General features: G+C 40.8%; 1 protein-coding gene across 1 annotated transcript in view; it reads right to left on the reverse strand.

The window, feature by feature from the left end:
• Positions 1–19,513, reverse strand: part of nbeab (neurobeachin b) — a 114,537-nt gene that overhangs the window by 10,981 nt on the left and 84,043 nt on the right. The window contains exons 30-34 of the mRNA XM_065960766.1: positions 12,398–12,538; positions 11,220–11,336; positions 7,613–7,765; positions 4,525–4,692; positions 31–120 (exon numbers count right to left, since the gene is read on the reverse strand). Coding sequence (XP_065816838.1) covers positions 31–120; positions 4,525–4,692; positions 7,613–7,765; positions 11,220–11,336; positions 12,398–12,538 — 669 coding nt within the window. The remainder of the gene's footprint in view (positions 1–30; positions 121–4,524; positions 4,693–7,612; positions 7,766–11,219; positions 11,337–12,397; positions 12,539–19,513) is intronic.

Consider the following 19,513-nt stretch of genomic DNA (forward strand, 5'->3'; position numbering starts at 1 on the left):
GATATTTCCCAGCATGCTCATTGCTCTCACCAGGTGCATGGCGGAGCTGCGTGGAGGATGTGGCTCAATAAGCAACTGAGATGGCGTCTGTCCAAAGCTCTGGATCTGTGCCTCTGTGGCCTGCGGGAGGGAGAGAGAGAGCAGAGAAGGAGAGAGAGAGAGAGCGCCTGTCACAATCAATATGCATCAAAGTGATGGGTCAATGCGTTACTTGACAATGCAAGCAAATCCTAACTCAGCCGTGCCTCTGAGGAAGGGGGGAGGTAAAGGGAAAGGGGAGCACTCCCAATCCGCCTGGGTGCTCCCCCTTCCCCCCTCAGCCTGCAGAGTCATCCAAGTGTTAGTATGGAAGAGACAAGCCTTTTCCTATTAACATGCTTCAGTTAACCATTCCCATTTCCAGGCGTAGGGGCCCCCACTGCATAAACGTTAACCTGGAGTGACACTCAGCTAGGACTGCAGCAGGCCGGCCTGCTTTTAGATGTTATTGTGCTTGAAACAAAGGGGAAAAAACATGTCCATACACACACATTTGTATCAAACAGAGGCACAAAATCACACAAGCAGACCAGGGTGATTTGTGTAGTAGGTACTTTAATGATGGATGATTTATGGGCTTGCAACTGGGAGTCTGGATGTTAGTGACTAAAGAAAAGACTAAGAACTGAACAGGTTGCACTCTGAGCAGAGGATCAAAACAACATAACAACAGAGGACTATTTTTACTATAATTAGAAAACAACTGCTTTTAAAATAGACAAAAGTTTCCTTTGCCTTCCAGTGAGTGAGGGAAAAAAACAAGCAGAAGGAGCTGCAGAGCTTGACTGAAAGTGGGGCACTCCACTGTGCGTGTGATTGATGTGACTGGAGCCACTTCCACCATCAGAGGGGAGCTTGTAGACGTCCGTCAATGCCACTGTGCACAATGGAACATACATCGCTCAGCCTTTCGCCTGCCCTTCTGACTGCCTGGGTGACTAGCCCTCATTTTCCTCCGCCTGTACACACCACTCACTATCAAACGGACCTATTGGGTAGCACATGCCACAGAGGGAGATGTGGCGCGGGACATTTGGAGGTGATACTGAATTAGGACAGGCCACCTGCAAGCCACACAGTCGCCCCAAACGCCCCCTGGTCACTTCCGATTTTCCACAGAACCAAAAAGGCCCTGTCCACACTGCTGAGCGCTGTTGCACAGCAGTGAAAGTTTCATGTGAGTTGGTGAGCACATTTGGCAACCATTAAGTGTTAGTGAGGGTTTCTTTACAATGCACTCCGTCAAGTAATAAGCAGCTGACATTATGGCTATTTAAGGTTAGGTTTGGGGTGAGGGTCACAATGTCTGTCAGAGTTAGGAAATTCGATACAGAGATCAGAAAGACTGAGAGGGCCATGTGGAAAACATCACCATATTTCTTGTGATAATTATATTACCAGCCAAACTTGAATGCTGTATGTCCTTATTTGGAAGTTTTAGATAATCAAGACTCTTAACATTAATTAAAGAGTGCAATGAGGAGGACTGTGTATGGGTCTATGTTTTTGTGTGTGTTAAGGGGAGGGGTCTTACTTAAAGGTTAACTCAAGAACATGTTGCTCCACTAGATGATCAAAACATGTCAATATCTCTCAGGTGCTTTAACACTAATCCTCTCTGAGGAATGTCAGAAACTTATCTCTATCTCAGTCTGAGATGGAGAGCACTTAACAGGCAGTTCATTAGTTTAAGTCACTACAGGCTCTGCTTTTTTGGCTGATAAGTGACACTTATTGCCAAAACCATCTGGATGATCTCCCCTCCCAGCAACAACCACCTTGCTTGGGTGAGCACCTAACATCCATCATAACACACCGTGTCTGCTTGTCGGTCTGTCTTTCTGACTTTGTTTGCATCTGTAATGGCTGCACCTTTCTCTCTTTATCTGCTAGCTGGTCCCAAAGTAAGTGACTCTGATCTCCCAACAGCATCCTCTGGTGCACTCATGCAATGCAGCAACACAACAGCTCTGTCAGTCAGAACACAAACTCGGCCTTGCAGTGACCCGCTAAGCAGCGTGGGATCATGCCGAGTCACGACACCTGATATCAGCCGCGGCAATTACAAATATGGAGCTGTAAACCTTTCACCTTTTGACAAGTTTGGAAGATTACAGAAACACATTGCTTCATCATCGCAGTCATCACAAAAACCACAAAGGCCTGTGAAACGATAAACAAATAATTAACGTAGTTGTTGTGTTATTATTGCATTGTGAAGACACTGCTGCCCATTCTTAACATACCAATGTACATTTGTTCAAGGTAAGCTTATTTGGACTAATCCTTAAGTATTAACAAGGAATGACCCTCCGGGTGTTTCTTGAGTGACAGCATAGACGTAGACATGTGCGCTACTGTGTGTGGGAGATGTTTCAAACAACATGTCCACCAGTAGGCGATTGTCTCTAATGCCTCTTATAGATATCATCAAAGACAGTGAACACTGAATCCTATATGATCTGTAATACATATGAAGGGAGTTTCTTATCATTAGGGTCAAACATTTAAACACTTGGGTGACATCACTATGACAAAATCAAGGTGAAGTCAATTTAAAGTAAGTCAGCTGCTTCAAAGCACTTCATCGGCTAGCCACAGCACACTTTGTTGTCTTTGTCAACTAAGAAGGGGCGGGAGGGGCTGTGGCAGCCGAGGAGGAATAGAGTCCCACTGATGAATAATTTGTCTGTTTACTTCTGAGTGACACTGCAGGGTCTGAATCAAGGGGTTGCTGTCATGTTTTCCATAAGAGAAGGCTGTCAGGAGGAGTGTCGTGGGGAAAGGACTGCTGTTCCGGCAGTGTGCCCAGTAGAGCTGTCACTGTGTCCTCAACAAGAGGCCCAGCAGCATGTCAGAAGGTGTCATCATTTTTAAACTGACACACTGACGGAAATTATCTCTCATGACCTCTAATTTCTTGACATTTCAAATGCCTTAATTGTTGTGACTAATGCCAGATCTGCAGTTTCACCTGTCAGGCTCAGGGTGAATCAATACCCCGGAGTCAATCGTTGATTTCAGCAGGACTTAGCGAGACATGCATTGGGCACTTTTCCATGTTCCACCTCTCTGACTCAGTCAGGCAGTTCACAGCCTGCTTTTGAGAGGCGAGAGGAAGAGGAGTAGTACATAGAAGTAGGGATTATTTTAAGTTAAAAAACCTTAAGAGAATCCCCTTCAAAAAGATCATATCATATGGACTATAAAGAAAACTTGATTTAAAGTACTTCACATCAGAGAATCAAAGTATTCTGTCTCACACCTGTATATATTCTTGGCTACTTGTATATGCAAGGAAAAAAAAAAGATATTATCTTAACTTACCTGTTTGACAGACCTGTTCAAACCTGGCTAGGTTTTGGTAAATGGGGTTAAGAAACATTTGTTTGCCTTTATTTTAGAGGCTGAGAGAAAATTCAACAGGAATAAGAAATGTGACTGAAGGTGTGAAGGCTTGTCTTAATTAGTGCTCATCATATTCAGCATTCTATCAGTTGCAATTAGCAGAACCTATTTCTCTCTCCAGCACAAATATGTTCAAATGTCACAATCGCAACTACATCAAATGGGCACAATTAGAGATTCTGAGTTGCAGGCTTCCTAATCCGAAACTAACAAACAGTGCTGTCATCTCTCAGGGTATCAGTAGGCAGGGTGTAAAAATGATTAAAAATCCCTAAACCTGATGCAATGCAAGAAAAAAAAAAAATCATCTTCACCAAACATTCTCTAAATGATGAAAACTAAACCTTTCACAATACGGCTGTGTAATCAGATCAGCCAAATCTTCTGCAGGTGATTTGCATAGTGGTCACTTGATAAATAAAGGCGCTCCTGGAAGTGACAGTATATAAATGACTTGTTTTGCAGACAGCAGATGGTGGATATCACAGGGAGAGACAAGCTCACACTGGAAAGAACCACAATGCATGCCAGCTGCTGCAGTCTCTGGTCCCCTTTCCCCTTTACGCAATTAAGCTATTCACGAGTAGTACAGGCGAGCTCATAGATATTCAATTAGTTAGCTCAGAACAAGAGGATTCACTCCTTCATCTATTGACTGATTGACCTCTTTTGATTGATCAAAGAGTCCAGTCAGATTTATTGATCTGATTAAGGAACTCACATTCTATTCACTGCAAAGGATAAAAAAAACACAAAAGATGCTGTTTGGATGGATCAATGAATAATGTGGACAGATATTAATATAAAGTTTACGCAAGAAAGAGGCAACTATTAACTCGGGTGATCAAGAAATGACGGTCAAAATACAATCTTGATGAGTAAGCAGCTCTTCATGATTTTCTCACTGCTTACATGTACATGACACATGAATTGATTGACAGCTGCGTGATATGAAAGCTCGCGAGCACTGGCACATGGCAGAACAAATAGAGACAGGAAGTGGTGTCTATGCTAAATGTGAGAGGGGAGGGCGGGGGGGGCTTTGTCTCCATGGCAATATGTGTGAGTGAGCCTTACCTCTCTTAACGCAGGGTCAGTGATACCGTCCAGCTTGGCGGAGCCCTCGTAAGTCAGGTAGTGAAAGACGTTGAGGGCACGCACCGCCTCCGGGCCCCGTTGCTTGTAGCCGAAAATAAGGTCAATCCACTGATGCAGCTGACATGACACAAACTCGCTTTCCAGGGCCTGTCAGAGGAGAATGGGGCAAGTAGAGGTTAGAGGCACACCAGCAGCACATGAGGTGAAGACAGAACACAAATTATAGTCCATACAGCAAAACACAGCCTACACAAATGACCTACCACGGCTTAACATCCCTTCAGATAACACAAAACTAACTAATAGTACTCTATGGGAAAAACAAGAAAAGTCAGATGCATCTTTTACTGTGTTTTTTGAAATCTTCTTACTCCACGCAAGCCACCTTTTTAACATTTCTCTGTCCACATAATACACAGACCCAACTACCTCTGCACGGAGACAAAGAAACCGGTTCAATACTAACAGGGATCCAATTTACTGTAAACCCATCTGTGGGAAAATAATTGATAAATCACAAGTGAGCATGAAAAAGCAGACTTGATTTTTTGTTGGTTAGAGATATGGGACAAGATTTGAGGCTGATAATTATTATAAATGTACTTATGGAAGCCATGCAGTGGGGGTTTGATGTATTGTTCCACCATACAGTACAATATAATTCCCATACATGCTGGTGTAAGGCTTTGCTGGAGGAATTTACACTCCTCCCCTCACGTCAAGGATAACAGCCATTACCAACAAAGCCTGCTCGAGCACACAGAGGCAGAGTTTGCCACAGGGCATATCACTACAATTGAAAGTGGCACATGCAAAGATGGGAAGTGGGAGGATGAGGGGAGGAGGGAGGGAGAACGAGGGAAGAAAAAAAGGAGGAAGAGAAAGACAGAGGGGGGAGGCAGGAAGAAAGGTTCACTGACAGAAATGAAATAATAGAGGAAGCAAGAGTGTGGGCTAGCTCGGGAACAGAACAAAAGGAAGACAAAAAATGGAGGCAGGAGACGACTATGATTTTCTGGGCATGTGAATACACTGGTTTGTGAATGTAACAATGCAAGGCAACATCACACATGTATCCTTCAGCAGTAAGAAAATATCCTCTATAATCCTTTTGTCATCCTCTCTCCTTGTTTTGGAGATGCAGACATGCCTCTAACAGCTCCCAAACTCTCCCCTCTCTCTCCCCCCGCTCTGCCGGTATACGAGCCTGATGGAGGTCGACCGGGCTGCATTGGTAGAGTACTGGAAAAGGTCACCTCCATACGACCAGCCCAGCTCTGTCACTCTGACTGAAAAGGTCAAGTGTGTTCCCAAAGCCTCTTTTTTTTGTTTTTTTTATCTCTGGTCCAAAAATATTGTGGCCCCTTACCTCAGAATACATAACATGCATGATACTCTCTTACTGGCAGTATTATTGAACATCCTATAGGTCCAAGTAGACTCTCCAAGCCTAAATTACAAAGTGGAGTTATGTCGAAGATAATTTTTATAAATCAAAACTTAGACAGTAAACTCACCCTTAAAGTACATTTCTGGTCTGACAGCACGACTGTTTTAATTCATATGTAAAACTGGAAATCATGTGGCCTTTTATTTATTTTGAAATTAGAGCAACACTTGCCAATTTATTAAGCTTTTGAAATATATCTTAATCACATATTATACAACAAGTTTTTATTATTGTCAGACATGCATTTTGAGGTTCACATAATCTCCAAATGTGAAATCATCTTAAACGTGTCAAATGGACAATTTTGTGTAAACCTAACTTTTATGACATTGATCAAAACATAAATATAAGCAACATACAAACTGTATTATTAATAAATTCTCCTATTAGTGCTAAATTAAAAGCGGCTGGACCAGGTAGGCCAGCGTTATGTTGTCTACAATAAACTGATGTTACAGTGCAGGATTTCTGGTAATTGAACATACTTTTCCAAAATAGCACATGATCAACATTTCTGTCGCCATAGAGATGCTTTGCTTTTTCAGCTTTCAAAATCTGACTGTGTGATGAAGCTTTGTTAGAAATTTGAGGGATTTATGCACAAAATGCATCAGCACTGTTGTAAGCACATGCCAAAGGCATTAATCATGAAGCTATAGTATGAAATACTAGTCTTCTCTTTCATTAGCTTCAGTGGGAAGCAGAGATGTTGAGTTTCTACAGTAAGTGATTCCAGATTAAACAGAGAACAGAGTTCATTTTCAGCAAGAGACGGGTTAGATCTCCATTTCTGCCTCAGTGCTACACCTTCAAAAACCTGCTGGGACTTATGGACCACATGTTGATAGACTGTCTGTATAGAACACACACGCACACACACACACACACACACAGTCTGTATAAAACATGCATACACATACTGTCTGTATAAAACACACACACACACATACTGTCTGCATACAACCAGCACACGCATGCGTTCACACACATGCACACACAGATGGAGAGGACTCTGCCAGAGTGATGAGGCCCGGCATTAAAGAGGGTAAAACTATAGGGCAAGCTTGCCCTCAGTCCTGTCCTTTAGTGACATCACTGGGGTCAGGGTTACAGTGTGAGTATTGAGAGGTGCACTTTATTAGATGCTTGATTATATGCTTGACTTAGTGATTTTAAAAAGAAAATATCTTCACAATATTCTTTACAACATTTACATGTTGTGGTAGTTTAAGTACAAAAATAGAACATTTGTGTAAAATGGCATCCTCCCTGTGTCGTACAGTATACTGTATGGCACACTGCATAATCTAACTAAATTGTGTAAGAGTTACATTTAATATTAGCTGATGGAAATATGTCTATAAATGGAACAATAATTAATATACTTTTGCTATCTGTCTAAATAATTATTAGAAATGTTGAATATTTGTGTCAGTGCTACAAATTTAAATGGCAAGGAATCAAAATGAAACAATTTTAAAGTGATCAAAAATTCTTTGGCTCTTGCCTGTTGACTGCCATACATATGGTCTAGTAGAAAGGGAGGGTATCTGCCTGTCTTTAATTTAGCTAAAATAAATACATTATTTCAGATTGTTACAAATACCCAAAGCTTACCATCCTGTTGATCCTGACAAGGTCTTCAGGTTTTTTGGCCCAGGCTGGCAAGTCCACATCACAGACCATGGTCCTGTCTTCCCTCATGCCCAGATGGTATCCATTACTGTTGACAAACATCTCTGGGAGGTAGTAGAACTCAGGAATCAGTTCCTGTGTTTGAAAGAAGGAGAGATGTTCATGTTTTACAGAATCACTGACAGGACTGCATCTGATATGACAGTTTTCACGATATCATCGCCAAACAATTCAGAACAAAGCTAGACATAAAACGTGAGGACAAAGCAACACAAACACCACTGAAATGAAGTGAGAGTCCGGGGGGAAAGGTAACACAAACAAACTACACAGCAGGCCCCGAGAAGGCGGTGAGAGGTGCTAGTCCAGTTATTCCAGGCAGAAGTGTTAGGTGTGTTAAATGAAACTGGAACTGTGTTGGGTTTTTCTGCCTGGTCTCTGGGCTCTTGTGATGAGGTCAGGACCTCGCAGTGGAGAGGAAGTCGGCACTGTAAAGGAGCCCCTTACATAAAGACTGGTGTGAGTCCATACATCCAAGAAGAGGGCAAATATTTACCCCAGTGTGAGAAAAGCTAAGCAAGACATTTCTCTGTGCTGAAAGACCGTCCTGTTGTTTTTGTAACAAATGTACTCTTTACATTACATAGCATTTCCCAAAGCTCATTATATGATTTTAAACCTGAACCTACCAAGTTACCATTTATATAACTCGAACATCAACTTTAATAACTTGCTAAACATACAGTCAACAACAGTGAACATTTTGACGCCTATATTTTTTGGCCCTAACACTGCTTTAAAACTCTTGAATCCTTCATGTCTGTTCATTATTTGGGTTTTGGGTTTGTTCTTTCAAAAACAGAGGTTGGGCAAACAAACTTTGGCAGCTGACTCGAAAATGTAGATACAACTTTTAAAAGCAAGAACATTTTTTTAAAAATATATTCTGGAAAAAATGATCTCTGCAAAAAAAAAAAAAAACATAGGACAAAGAAATGAGAAAATGTCTACTGAATAGCTATCACTTTTGTCTAGTTATAACTTTCATAGTACTTCAATATTGGCTGCCTGGATGGAAAGTACTCAATTATAAAAAAACTAAAAAGAATTGGCATGCTTAAATAGCTCAAGTGTGAAGTATAATTTTGCTGCTCCTACCCTGAACTTCCTGATTATGCAGCCAAGAGAGGATGAGTGAGCAAAGCCTCTGCACAATGAAGCATATGCACACAAGGAATGCAGATCCTCTGCTCTGTCCTCATTAGAAAACATACACCTAGACGGGTTAAATGTGGCTGTCTGCCTCTTAGCCTGAGATTTAACTCCTTGTATTGGGCTTGTTTTATGAATGCACTGTTTGTCAGATTCAGAGGTAATATGGACTTTTATATTGCCTGTGGGATACATTACGTGCAGAGCTTTTAGGCACCCATAAATCACTGGGTTTTGAGAAAGCAAGTTAGCATGACGCGGTACAGGCCAATAACACTGCTAGTCTGCTGTTGGTCACATTTCACCCTAAGCACACGACAGGGAAGCGAGTAAAGTAGACATTCCTCTCTGTTTTCCTCTGTCTCTTTCTCTCTCTCTCACACACACACACACGCACTTCCCTCCACTTTTCTGTCTGTAAACTTCCTGCCGTAACTCACAGCCAAGCCGTTAAAACTGCCAGCTCTGTTTTCAAGCCACCCTCCCATGGCAGCCATTAATTCTGCAACAGCATCGTAATGGGCTAACAAGTCAATCACACAAGCCTCCATTGCTTTACACTGTGTCACCTTAATGACATGTTCGTCAAAATCTGTCACCGGTGGAGTGCTGCTGGATTCCTTCAGACAGCATGGTGGCAGTTCCTGTGTGTGTGTGTGTGTGTGTGTGTGTGTGTGTGTGTGTGTGTGTGTGTGTGTGTGTGTGTGTGTGTGTGTGCGTGTGTGTGTGTGTGTGTGTGTGTGCCCACTACGTTCACAAAAAGTCTGCTTCAGTCTGCCAGTTGTGGCTTTGCCAGCTTTACATGAGTGAGTAGGAACGCAGATATAAAAGAGAGGTATAGATGCACAATAATGATGGGGTGGTCGACGAGGTGAGGGCTTGGTCGGCGCAGGATTGTTTCCATTTGACTTGCTCTTTTAGGAGGTCATCCCCATCAGGGGTTCAGCCTCCTTCGGTCTTGTCGTCATTACTGCTGGAGGGGGCCGAGGTTAATGAAGGAGAGACCCTGGTAAAAACAAGCTGGCTTTTAATCAGAGGCATGATGGCTCGCTCGGTGTACTGGTCCAAAGCTGACCTTAACCCCTGACTCTCCGCTCAGTCTCAGTCTCTACGTGGTGACTCTGTGCCTTCATTCTAGCATACATGAACACCTACATATGTTTGAATTTTCTCTTTTTTTTTTATTATTAGGATATGTTTATGCTGTTCAACCCACATTCTTAATAATACTATGTTCAAAATGATATAGTTATAGAATCAAATTAAAAACTGGGTTGAGAGGAATGTTATGAAAGAGAATAATTGAAAAAGGAAATTACAAAAAAAGCCCACTGTAAATATGAATGATCTGATCTGTTATTATAGTGGCATTGTGTCATAGTTTATCCATATTGTACCATATGTAAACCAAACAAGCTCTTGCATAATATGTAATGTTGCTAATACATAATGAAATACTTTTAGTAATCCAGCATCGTCCTGCACAGTACACTACCTCTCTTAATAGATCAGTGGCCGTCTTATGTGTGTAAAAACAAATGCATGCAGACATACAAGTAGTTGAAAGTAGGCTGTATTTGTTAACAGGGTGGCGTTTGACTATTCAGCTGTTCCCTGGCTGGCTGCTTTCTGCCTCTGCTTCACATAGATTGTTGGCTGCTCTCCCTCAGATCCTGGCGAGTAAAAACCCTGTCCGTACATAAAAGACTACATTTTAAATAGCTTTTGTCATTAATGCTTTATTAATTGCCTGGGGCAACACTACCCGATGCAGGGTGTGCTAGAAATATATGACACTTTGAGGTCAGTGCATATTCCTGCTGCGTGTTACTCAGTGGGCAAAATGGAGGCGAATCAGCAGGGTTCAGCGTTTTCAGTAACTGCTCTGTGGACTTGCAGAGGGAGGGCTTTGTCTTTCTCTCAGACACAGCCTTTGTTCAAACTCATGAGTGCTTGCATGCAGAGATACAACATCAGTCTACCTATGAGAGAGTTTTTCTCTATGAAATATATAAAATGTGCATTTTTAAGTGCTAAGGGTATAACTGAACACTGTGTGTCTTTGTGAGTCGCTGTTTGAATAAGGCATTTATTATTAATGGTATATATTTTTGCAGGACTTTTGAAGTTAATGGTAGAGGAGGAGGGATTTAGTGAGTTAGAGGCTTGGTAATATGGTTATACTGCCTGTAATGTTTGGCTGTAAGATATGGTGTGGAGTATATTTTAAGATTTACAATAAACATCTAACCAAAGTAAATAACACAAGCCTGCGGTATCCTAAAAGCACATTTACAGACCAAAACAGTTCATGATCATATATGTAAATGCACAGTTGTCAGTTACATGAACTATTTGTTTTTCTACTGATTCTCACCTTGACCTCAGATGTGTCCCTCTGACAGTTTCTCCAGGAGCGGGCGATGCCTGAAAACGTGCGCTCAGGATGGTCAAATTTGTTGTTGGCGGAGAGGAAAAAGGTGGTGAAGGGCTCCTGCAGAGAAAGCAAATAAGACATCACAAAGGCCAAAGATTTAGAGGCATCAGTGCCTGCTTCATTATCTGATTTTTGATTGCAAAAATCCTACTCAAAATAATGACGATTCCATAACGCTTCTGAAATTAAAGGATTACCATGCCATTTATTAATATTCCTATGAATAGTCTGAATAATCTGTACTTTCCATTGTCATTTTCTGCTGCAGACATGGGGATCTCTGTGGAGATCAGTCTTTCAATGTATCCAAGCCTGGGGGGGAATTAATTAGTGTTCTTCCTGAGTAGAGCAAGCCATAATGATAATTGGCTCAAATTTGGTTTTCTCAGCCTGAGATGGCGACCATTGCCGGTTGGAGCGGATGGATCACTCACCAGCGGAAGAAAGGGATTGTGGGAACAAACCCACGGAGGACAATCCAACTGCTGTCAAGAGAGCTCCCTTAGTTCATCACCCCCTTTCTACTAATGATGGGGGAGGACGAGAAATACAGTACATGCTCGAGAGAAAACTCTCAAATTAAGAAGCTGACTTCAAAATCAAAACCAACTCAAAAAAAGCTGTGCAGTCTACAAGGGACTGGTTTGTGGGAAACAGATTGGGACAGAGCTTGCGTGTTTCCTCCTTCTCTTCCAGAGTAAATGAGGACAGTGCTCAGTAACCTTGATGGACATGTCTCCAGCGCTCACTGGGTTGCCTGAAACACATAAACCTGTCACAGCAGCCTCTGTAAATCATTACCCAGCCACTCTTTATTTAGTTCACATATGCTGGTTTACTGGCCTGTGAAATGTGTTTTCTGAGCGCCATTGGTCTAACTCAGGCCCAATCAAATTGAGATGTGGAGCTGTTTCCTGTGCAGAAGCCAACAGACCTCAAAGTAACAGCATCATCAAGTCTGACAAGTGACAATCAACTAACGCAGAGTCAAAAATGAAAAGCTGTCTGAGAATGTGGGCTTGACTTCATTCCTATTCAGATGTTCGACGCTAATTTGAAGATTTGAAACACAGTACAATAATGGCGTTGAAGGCAGCTGAAGAAGTGATTTCACTCACTATTCTGACAAGCCAGTGCAAGGTGGTAGCTGCTGTGGAGTAGTGGGAGATGTAATGACATGGTGGTGTCTGGTCGTCTTCCCAATTCTCATAGTGTTCATTGAAGAAAGCTGCACGCTTCGGATTCAGAGCACCAACAGGCTGGAGAGGAAATAAGAGGTTTAGTTCATGAAGAGAAGTTGTGTCTCTACAAGTTTGTTCTAGAAATGTTTGCTTTGAGAAGGAGACTCATGCTTACACACCTAGATGCTTAAAAAAGAGGTTTACATGCTTAGAATTTTTTTTAGTTCTGACTTGTGTTGTGTAAACAGAGGACATTCTCACTGGTCGTACTCTTTATCAGAAAAATAAACAGTCTTACAAACATGCTTTTCATTTTTTACACTAAAATGGTAACACTCAAAGCAGAAATAAATAAATAATTTATAATCTCAATATAATAAGAAATACTTTTGGGTCATTTTATCTTTATTGATTACTACAATTCTTTTTACATTCTAATAAACCACAGATGCTTTTGGTGCATCGATTACAGCTGTCATACTGGCATAAAAGTCAGCTGTGGGTCTTTATGTATGAACCCTTTTCATTTTCAAAAGAAGAACACTTCCGTTTGTCTTCAGAAAACCAAAACATGAAATGTGTCCAAAGCTCCCGTCTGAAGATCTGAGGACTGTAACAGGCACACTTCTGGGCAGCATTTCAACAACATAGTATAAGACAAGTTAGTGAAAGGCTTCATGGTCAAGTTTGAAGATTTTAAGATCGATACAATAAATGACTGCGGGACACTGTAAGAACATAACAGGAAATGTAAATAGACCTCTTTATTTAGAATGAAATGAGTGTGATCAGGTGTGTTTTTTTCATGTTCTATTTTTGCTCTGACATTTTTCTCATGATACACGTTTTTCTTGCAAAAGCTATAACTGTCAAAGTCTGCACTCACATAAGGACTTGATCATTGAGGATGCACACAAGTCACAGTCAAAACTTCATGAAAAATAATCTCTCTTTTGATAGGATTTTACTAGACATGTAATTAGATTACAGAACCAATAATTAAAAAAAAAAATGTATAAGCCCATAGTAGGTGGTGAAGGATGTTTTTTCTTAGAAAAAGACTTTGGTGGAACTACCAATTGGCAGTAAGAACATGTAGACCATATGGAGTTTTCATCGAGTGACACAGATAATATGCTGCCAAACTCGAGGCACGTGATGTTCTAACTGTGGGGGAATTTATTGAAGGCCTTAAATGAAGCTACAGAACTTCTTAGTCTTAAAGTTTAGTTCCTTGTGTTAGGTAACCCCATGGATTGGTACAGTATAATTGAGTATAATTGAGAAAGATAGACTTGCAGAGTCTTAGTAGTTTCCTACTAGGCTACATGTGGTGAAGCTGGTAGAGAGTCTGGGGGAGAGGCTGGGGCAGACAAGGAGCTTTACTCTGGGATTTGTCTGTCAGAGCCCATTATTCTCCTGAACCCTAAAAAGTTCCTGTTGGGCTGTCTAAAATTTACAGGGGTATGGTGGCATGGGGGAGCAGGATGGTGCTCTGAGAGTGGAAGGAGATATGAGCGTCTGCTGCTAAATGTTGTGGCTAATCCATGTGGATTAACCCTGGCTGACCTGATTTACACCCAACACACCCACCAGGCCATACTTCACTCAGAACTGCTACTGCAGTCTGTGCTACTGGGCACTGTGCACTGTTGATGGGTGTAACTTGAACTTTTAAAAAAAGTAAAGCAATGCAATATTATAATCTAACACCCAAAGCTATAGTTTCAATTTCAGTAGAACTGGATCAACATTAGTTTTATAAATACTAAACACCTGACTAAAAACTCTTGTATATTTATAGCAAAAAACTTTCTAATATGGAACTACATCGATGTTCTAGTTATGAGAAAAACCAAAAACATTCATGGAGAGTTAAGCAACATTTGGAAATTGATAGTTGAAGAGTGAAGGTGAAGGAGCGAAGTGGGAGGGTAGACGATAAAGTGGGTTATTTATTTTATTGCTTTTTATTTCACTTGTTTGTTTGATCTTTATTATTGGATGTTATTGCACTTTATGTCTTTGTTAACCTTTACCTTTGTGCCTATGAAAATATCTGAGCTCCTAACAACTCCAGGGTTTCATCCACAATTGTAATGTTCATGAAAACGAGTCTGAATGTTTATGTTCAATGTATGTTAAATTTACTTGCTCAATAGATATATATATATTTTTTTTAAACATCGGGATAGTGTTATTCACTGTTCAACAACCTCAGTAATCATTTCAATATTTTATTGACACCATGACGTTTCCCCTTTGAGGGCTTTTTCTGTTTTATGTGTTGTTGAGGCAACAACATTACCCCATTAAAAATAAATTTAGTGGTGAATAAATTGCTTTCTCTGCCCTTTCAATCATCTTGTCCAATATGAGAGCCTCGAAGGCATATTGGCAGTCAATATTAATATACTCAGTCTCACTGAATCGCTTACAAAAAGGGAAGGGAGACTGCTAATGTAATCAATTGCAGCTTTTTTTTTTTTTTTTACCTGAAAGCTGCAGCTCGAGGATATAAAATCACTCCATTCAAAAATTACTTCTGCCTAAAAGTAAGCCACTAATTCTAACTTTATTAAAATAACACTGTTATTCTCTGGGTATTTGTAAGCAGCCATGGCGCTCCACACACACTCTTTTGATCCTTTTCAAGATTATAGTTGTGTGTGTGTGTGGCACAGTGCACATGCCTGAGTCTAAATTAAATGTGACCAGGCCCTTTTTTTTTTTTTGGTCTTCCTTAAAATTTAATGGCAGTCCACATCAGTGTTAGCACAATTGAATAGACTGAAAGAGAAGTTTATTGAGATCTGCATAGATTTATGGGGTGATAATAGTCCTGCATGTGACGTCTTGGGCCAGCTGGCTCAGGGTGCAAGCCACAAGACGTCTGGCACTCCGTAAAACTGTGGCTAAAGTAACTAATGCAAGAGGTAAAAGATTCTGAACGAGTATAAAACATCCATGTGACAGAGGGAAACAAATAAATAAAAGACAGCAGCAGGTTATAGCAATGAGTGTTAGAGAAGAGTAAGTAAACTGCTCGCACAAAAATGATCAGAACCCGAGCCCAAAATAGGTTATTACATTTTTCCTTCCCATTTTAATATAATAAAATCAGAAGAAGTTGGAAAACACGTAGTCAGGTTTTTTTGGCATTAAAATGTAATATGGAAATGATTATCGCGCCTAACAGGATATTACATTTAAAATATGAAAATCAGGTACATCCAGAAAAAAAACAAATGCCACTCCATTTCCATCAGACCCTTTGCATAAAGCACAAAGAAGTACTGAATGAAACGTCAGGTTACAGTTCATCTATGCAAAGACTGACAAGTTATAATTTTTTTTCATTTCTTATCCGACACAGCATGAAGCAAAAACATTCTCACTGTTCCAAAGTCACTCAGCTGAAGAAGCAAACTAATGACATATTACCTCTGTGATTTGTGTTTACAATTAAGATTGCTTTTATTTGTTTTCTTATAAAGTTTAGTGGATGTTGAGCAAGAATAATTTGTGCTAGCATCGCTGATCGTGACATTGCATCTACATGACTGAATTTGTTTTAATCACTGGGTACGGCCAGCTTAAAGGAAACTGTACACTGAGGACTTAAGGTTAAGATGACAAAATCTCTTACACATGAATTGTACATCAACGAAACTAAATATCCTGTATGAAAATTTCAAATACTAGATAAGCATTTTGAATATAATGTGCCATGTACAGAACATGCTTCTGTCTTGAAGACAAAAAGCCAGAAATATAAGAAATAAAGTTCAATGTTCAATGACAAATAACAACCAGAGAACACCACTAATGATAAGATAGCATTAGCACTAACCCTAACCCTAATCACAAGTACCTTTATACATGAATTATCATCTCCTCCTCGTGCAGAGGGACAATGAAAACACCAGGTTCATAAAATATTTTCAAACCTGCTACCATCAGTTTTCATTTCTTTTATAACACCTGACCCAGTGAATCATATCACCACAACTGAACAAAGTGTGATCAAACTAAGTTTTGTTCTCTCAGACAATCAGGATCATTTGTGGTGTTGCACTCCAAAGAAGCAGGAAATAAACATCGCCATCGTGCCTCACTTTGTTTGTGTGTATATAGGCTAGCTTCCAAAGAGACGCATATTGCATTTTATATTTCAAAATAAATAACATTACAGTGTGTTGCTCTGGTGCTCTGTCAGTAGAAGTCGGAGCTGTTTTTGCTTGCCTTGTCGGGCTGCATGCGGCTCCAGTCTAATGCAATCAAATGCTCAAACTCAAGATAAAGCAGATGGGCTCACAAACAGCCTGACTGGAGTGGAAGTGTGGGTGAAGAAGGCTCCATAATGGGAAGAAAGTAGGAGATGTTTTTTTTATACAGCAGCAGAGTTCTGTCTTCTTAACTCAGAGTATATCCAGTAGAGATTCTCAGTTGTTACTAAGTGCCTCAGCAGAAGCTTCCAGAAGGAGAGAACTTGTTCAGTGTGTGACGTCTAAGGGTAAAAGTTGACATGATCATTGTTACTCAAATTATTATGTAAACTCTTTTAATTTAATGGGTTTAGAAAAGTCCTTATGCAACATTTCAGTGAGGAATATATTTTTTTTAAAACTGACACACATTTTTGTCAATGGGTCGAGAAACAGAATTCTACCACATCTGCTTCCTTCAACTTCTCATGCAATTAAACAAATTTAAATCACCTCATTGAACAGCTATGAGGAAAATAAGCTTCCGCCTATCTATCATCCCCTTGTCAATTCATTACAAAATAATCATTAGAATCTAATGAAACCCTTCACTGCACGGATGTATCTGACATCCAAATATGCAGATGTCTCGCCCCGAGGCAAAGCAACGCACTGTTCAATGCACTGTTCACAGCTGACTGAATGCCCAACCAGCAGGTAATTGTAGGTGTGTGTGCAGAAGGTTTGGGTGGCTGAGCTCCTGCAGATTCAACAAAGCTGTCAATCAAAGTGGCTACTAGTTGACTAACAGGTCTTGGGTATGACTCCAAACTTGTGGGAAATAAATCCTCCCAAACCATGGAATGCCAGTGTGGGACCATCCGAGAGACTTTTAGGAGTATTAATAACGCTTCAGTTCATATAATTGGTTTGCAATTACAGTTTAGCTTGATCAAGTGTACCCTTAGTAATAACATGACAATAGAACTTCATAATACTGCAGCTCACTGAGCACTCGAGTGACGGATGATATTACATGAGGAGACTTGATATTTTAACTGCAGAAAAAACAAAAACATACAAATTAAACAGGAAATGAATCAAAAGCTAACTGCAACGACAACGTTTTGGAACAGAAAGAAACATCTTTTAAAAAGAAACATTACCATAATTTAAAAAAATTAAGAATGTCAACCAGCATTGAATGCTTGTTTGTACCATCACAGCTTACAGTCTCAGAAAGCCCTTTGTTTCATTTTGCCCTCTTGAAGCTAATTTCTCCAAACAAAGTTGTTAAGCAGGGTCGTGACAGCACTGCATTTTGTGAAGTTTGGCTTTAATGTTGGATGAAAGAGAAACAGTAATAGTATGCTATTTGCACTGGTGCCAAAACACGTATTTGGTATATGAACATTTGAAATGATAACTAGTCTCACTGTAGTCACCGCACACAGCCTGAGCATACACCTTAGAGACACACTCACAGTGTAATATGCAATGGACAAGACTCTAGAGACAGTGCTGCTACCTCTGATCCATAATTGAACAAAAGGGCAGGCCAAGCAGGGAGGGGATGTGTGGGGGCCTCTGTCCCTCCCTGCTACACTAGCAGTGAACTTTTGGAGGTAAGAGCCCCGGGGTTCCAAGGACAACTGTCAGGAGACTCGGGCTGTGAACTCATGCTAATGAAGGCAGCTCAGCCCTGTAAACAGCATGAGAGGATGTCACTGGAATACATTACAATACATAACTGTCTCCCCAGGGCAGGACAGGCGCACATGGCTCAGCCCTGATCACCCCCCCCCCCCCCCCCCCCCCCCGTCTCTCCCCCCCCACCCCGAACACACTCATCCAGTGGCTCTCTCAGCCCACCTGGATGCCCAACAGACCAGAGCCACCAAAAAGCAGGCAAGTGTTTGGGTGATTTTGGCAAGACACACAACTGGGCTGTTTGTCCAAAAGGTTCTGGTACAGTAAAATGGAAGTGGGACAAAATCAGAGCTCTATCCTACATCTCGATCATGATTCTTTGAATGCTTCGAACTAATTTTCCTTCTTTTACCTTTTATACTTCTCCTCCTTACAAACTACCAAAACACAGCACACATGCCAGGAAAAAAAAAACACAGTAAATTGATACAAACTGCTAAGAAGTGAGATTTGCAAAGTGGCTCCATGAGGAAAACGAGGGGGAATGAGGGAACGATAAAAAGAGTGGAAGAGAGAGGGAGCTCAGGCAGGAATGTGACTGTTTTCAGGTCAGTGAGCTGAAGTTTGCATGTGCAAGGGAACCAGAGAGACAGAAAAAGAAGGGGGTGGGGGTGATAAACAAGTAAACCAGGGCACAGTTAGTGGTAGAGTGATCTACTGCCTGCGCCTCTTCAGTCAAAATCTGAGCACACATAACTCTGAACTTCATGTTCAGGGGCATTAGCATCATTGTATCTGAGCCTTTTCGATTTGGCAGCGTTAGCAGGATTCATGCTACAACACAGCTTGATGCATTTTGGACCTGCCATATTTAGAACAACTTTCACTGAAACCCTGAGCTAATGACCTGTTTTTAATTCTTCATTAGCTTGGAAGTCAAATCCAAACTGAAACTTAATCACTGAGATTTCAACTTGAAGACTCTCTGTATAAATGATGCAATTATGCTTTATTTTTGACATGACAGTATGTGATTTTTTGTAAAAATATGTTTTAAAGACAAAGTCAGGTCAACATTATGTGAGCAGCTGAAGTTCTTGTTAGTTTGGTTTTGAACAAAGCCCACTGCTTGAGAAATCAATTAGATTATTTGTTATGATCACTCTAGACAGCTGTATCATGATATACTGTATAA

Source organism: Labrus bergylta, chromosome 11 (assembly GCF_963930695.1).
Source record: "Labrus bergylta chromosome 11, fLabBer1.1, whole genome shotgun sequence".
NCBI classification, from domain to species: domain Eukaryota; kingdom Metazoa; phylum Chordata; class Actinopteri; order Labriformes; family Labridae; genus Labrus; species Labrus bergylta.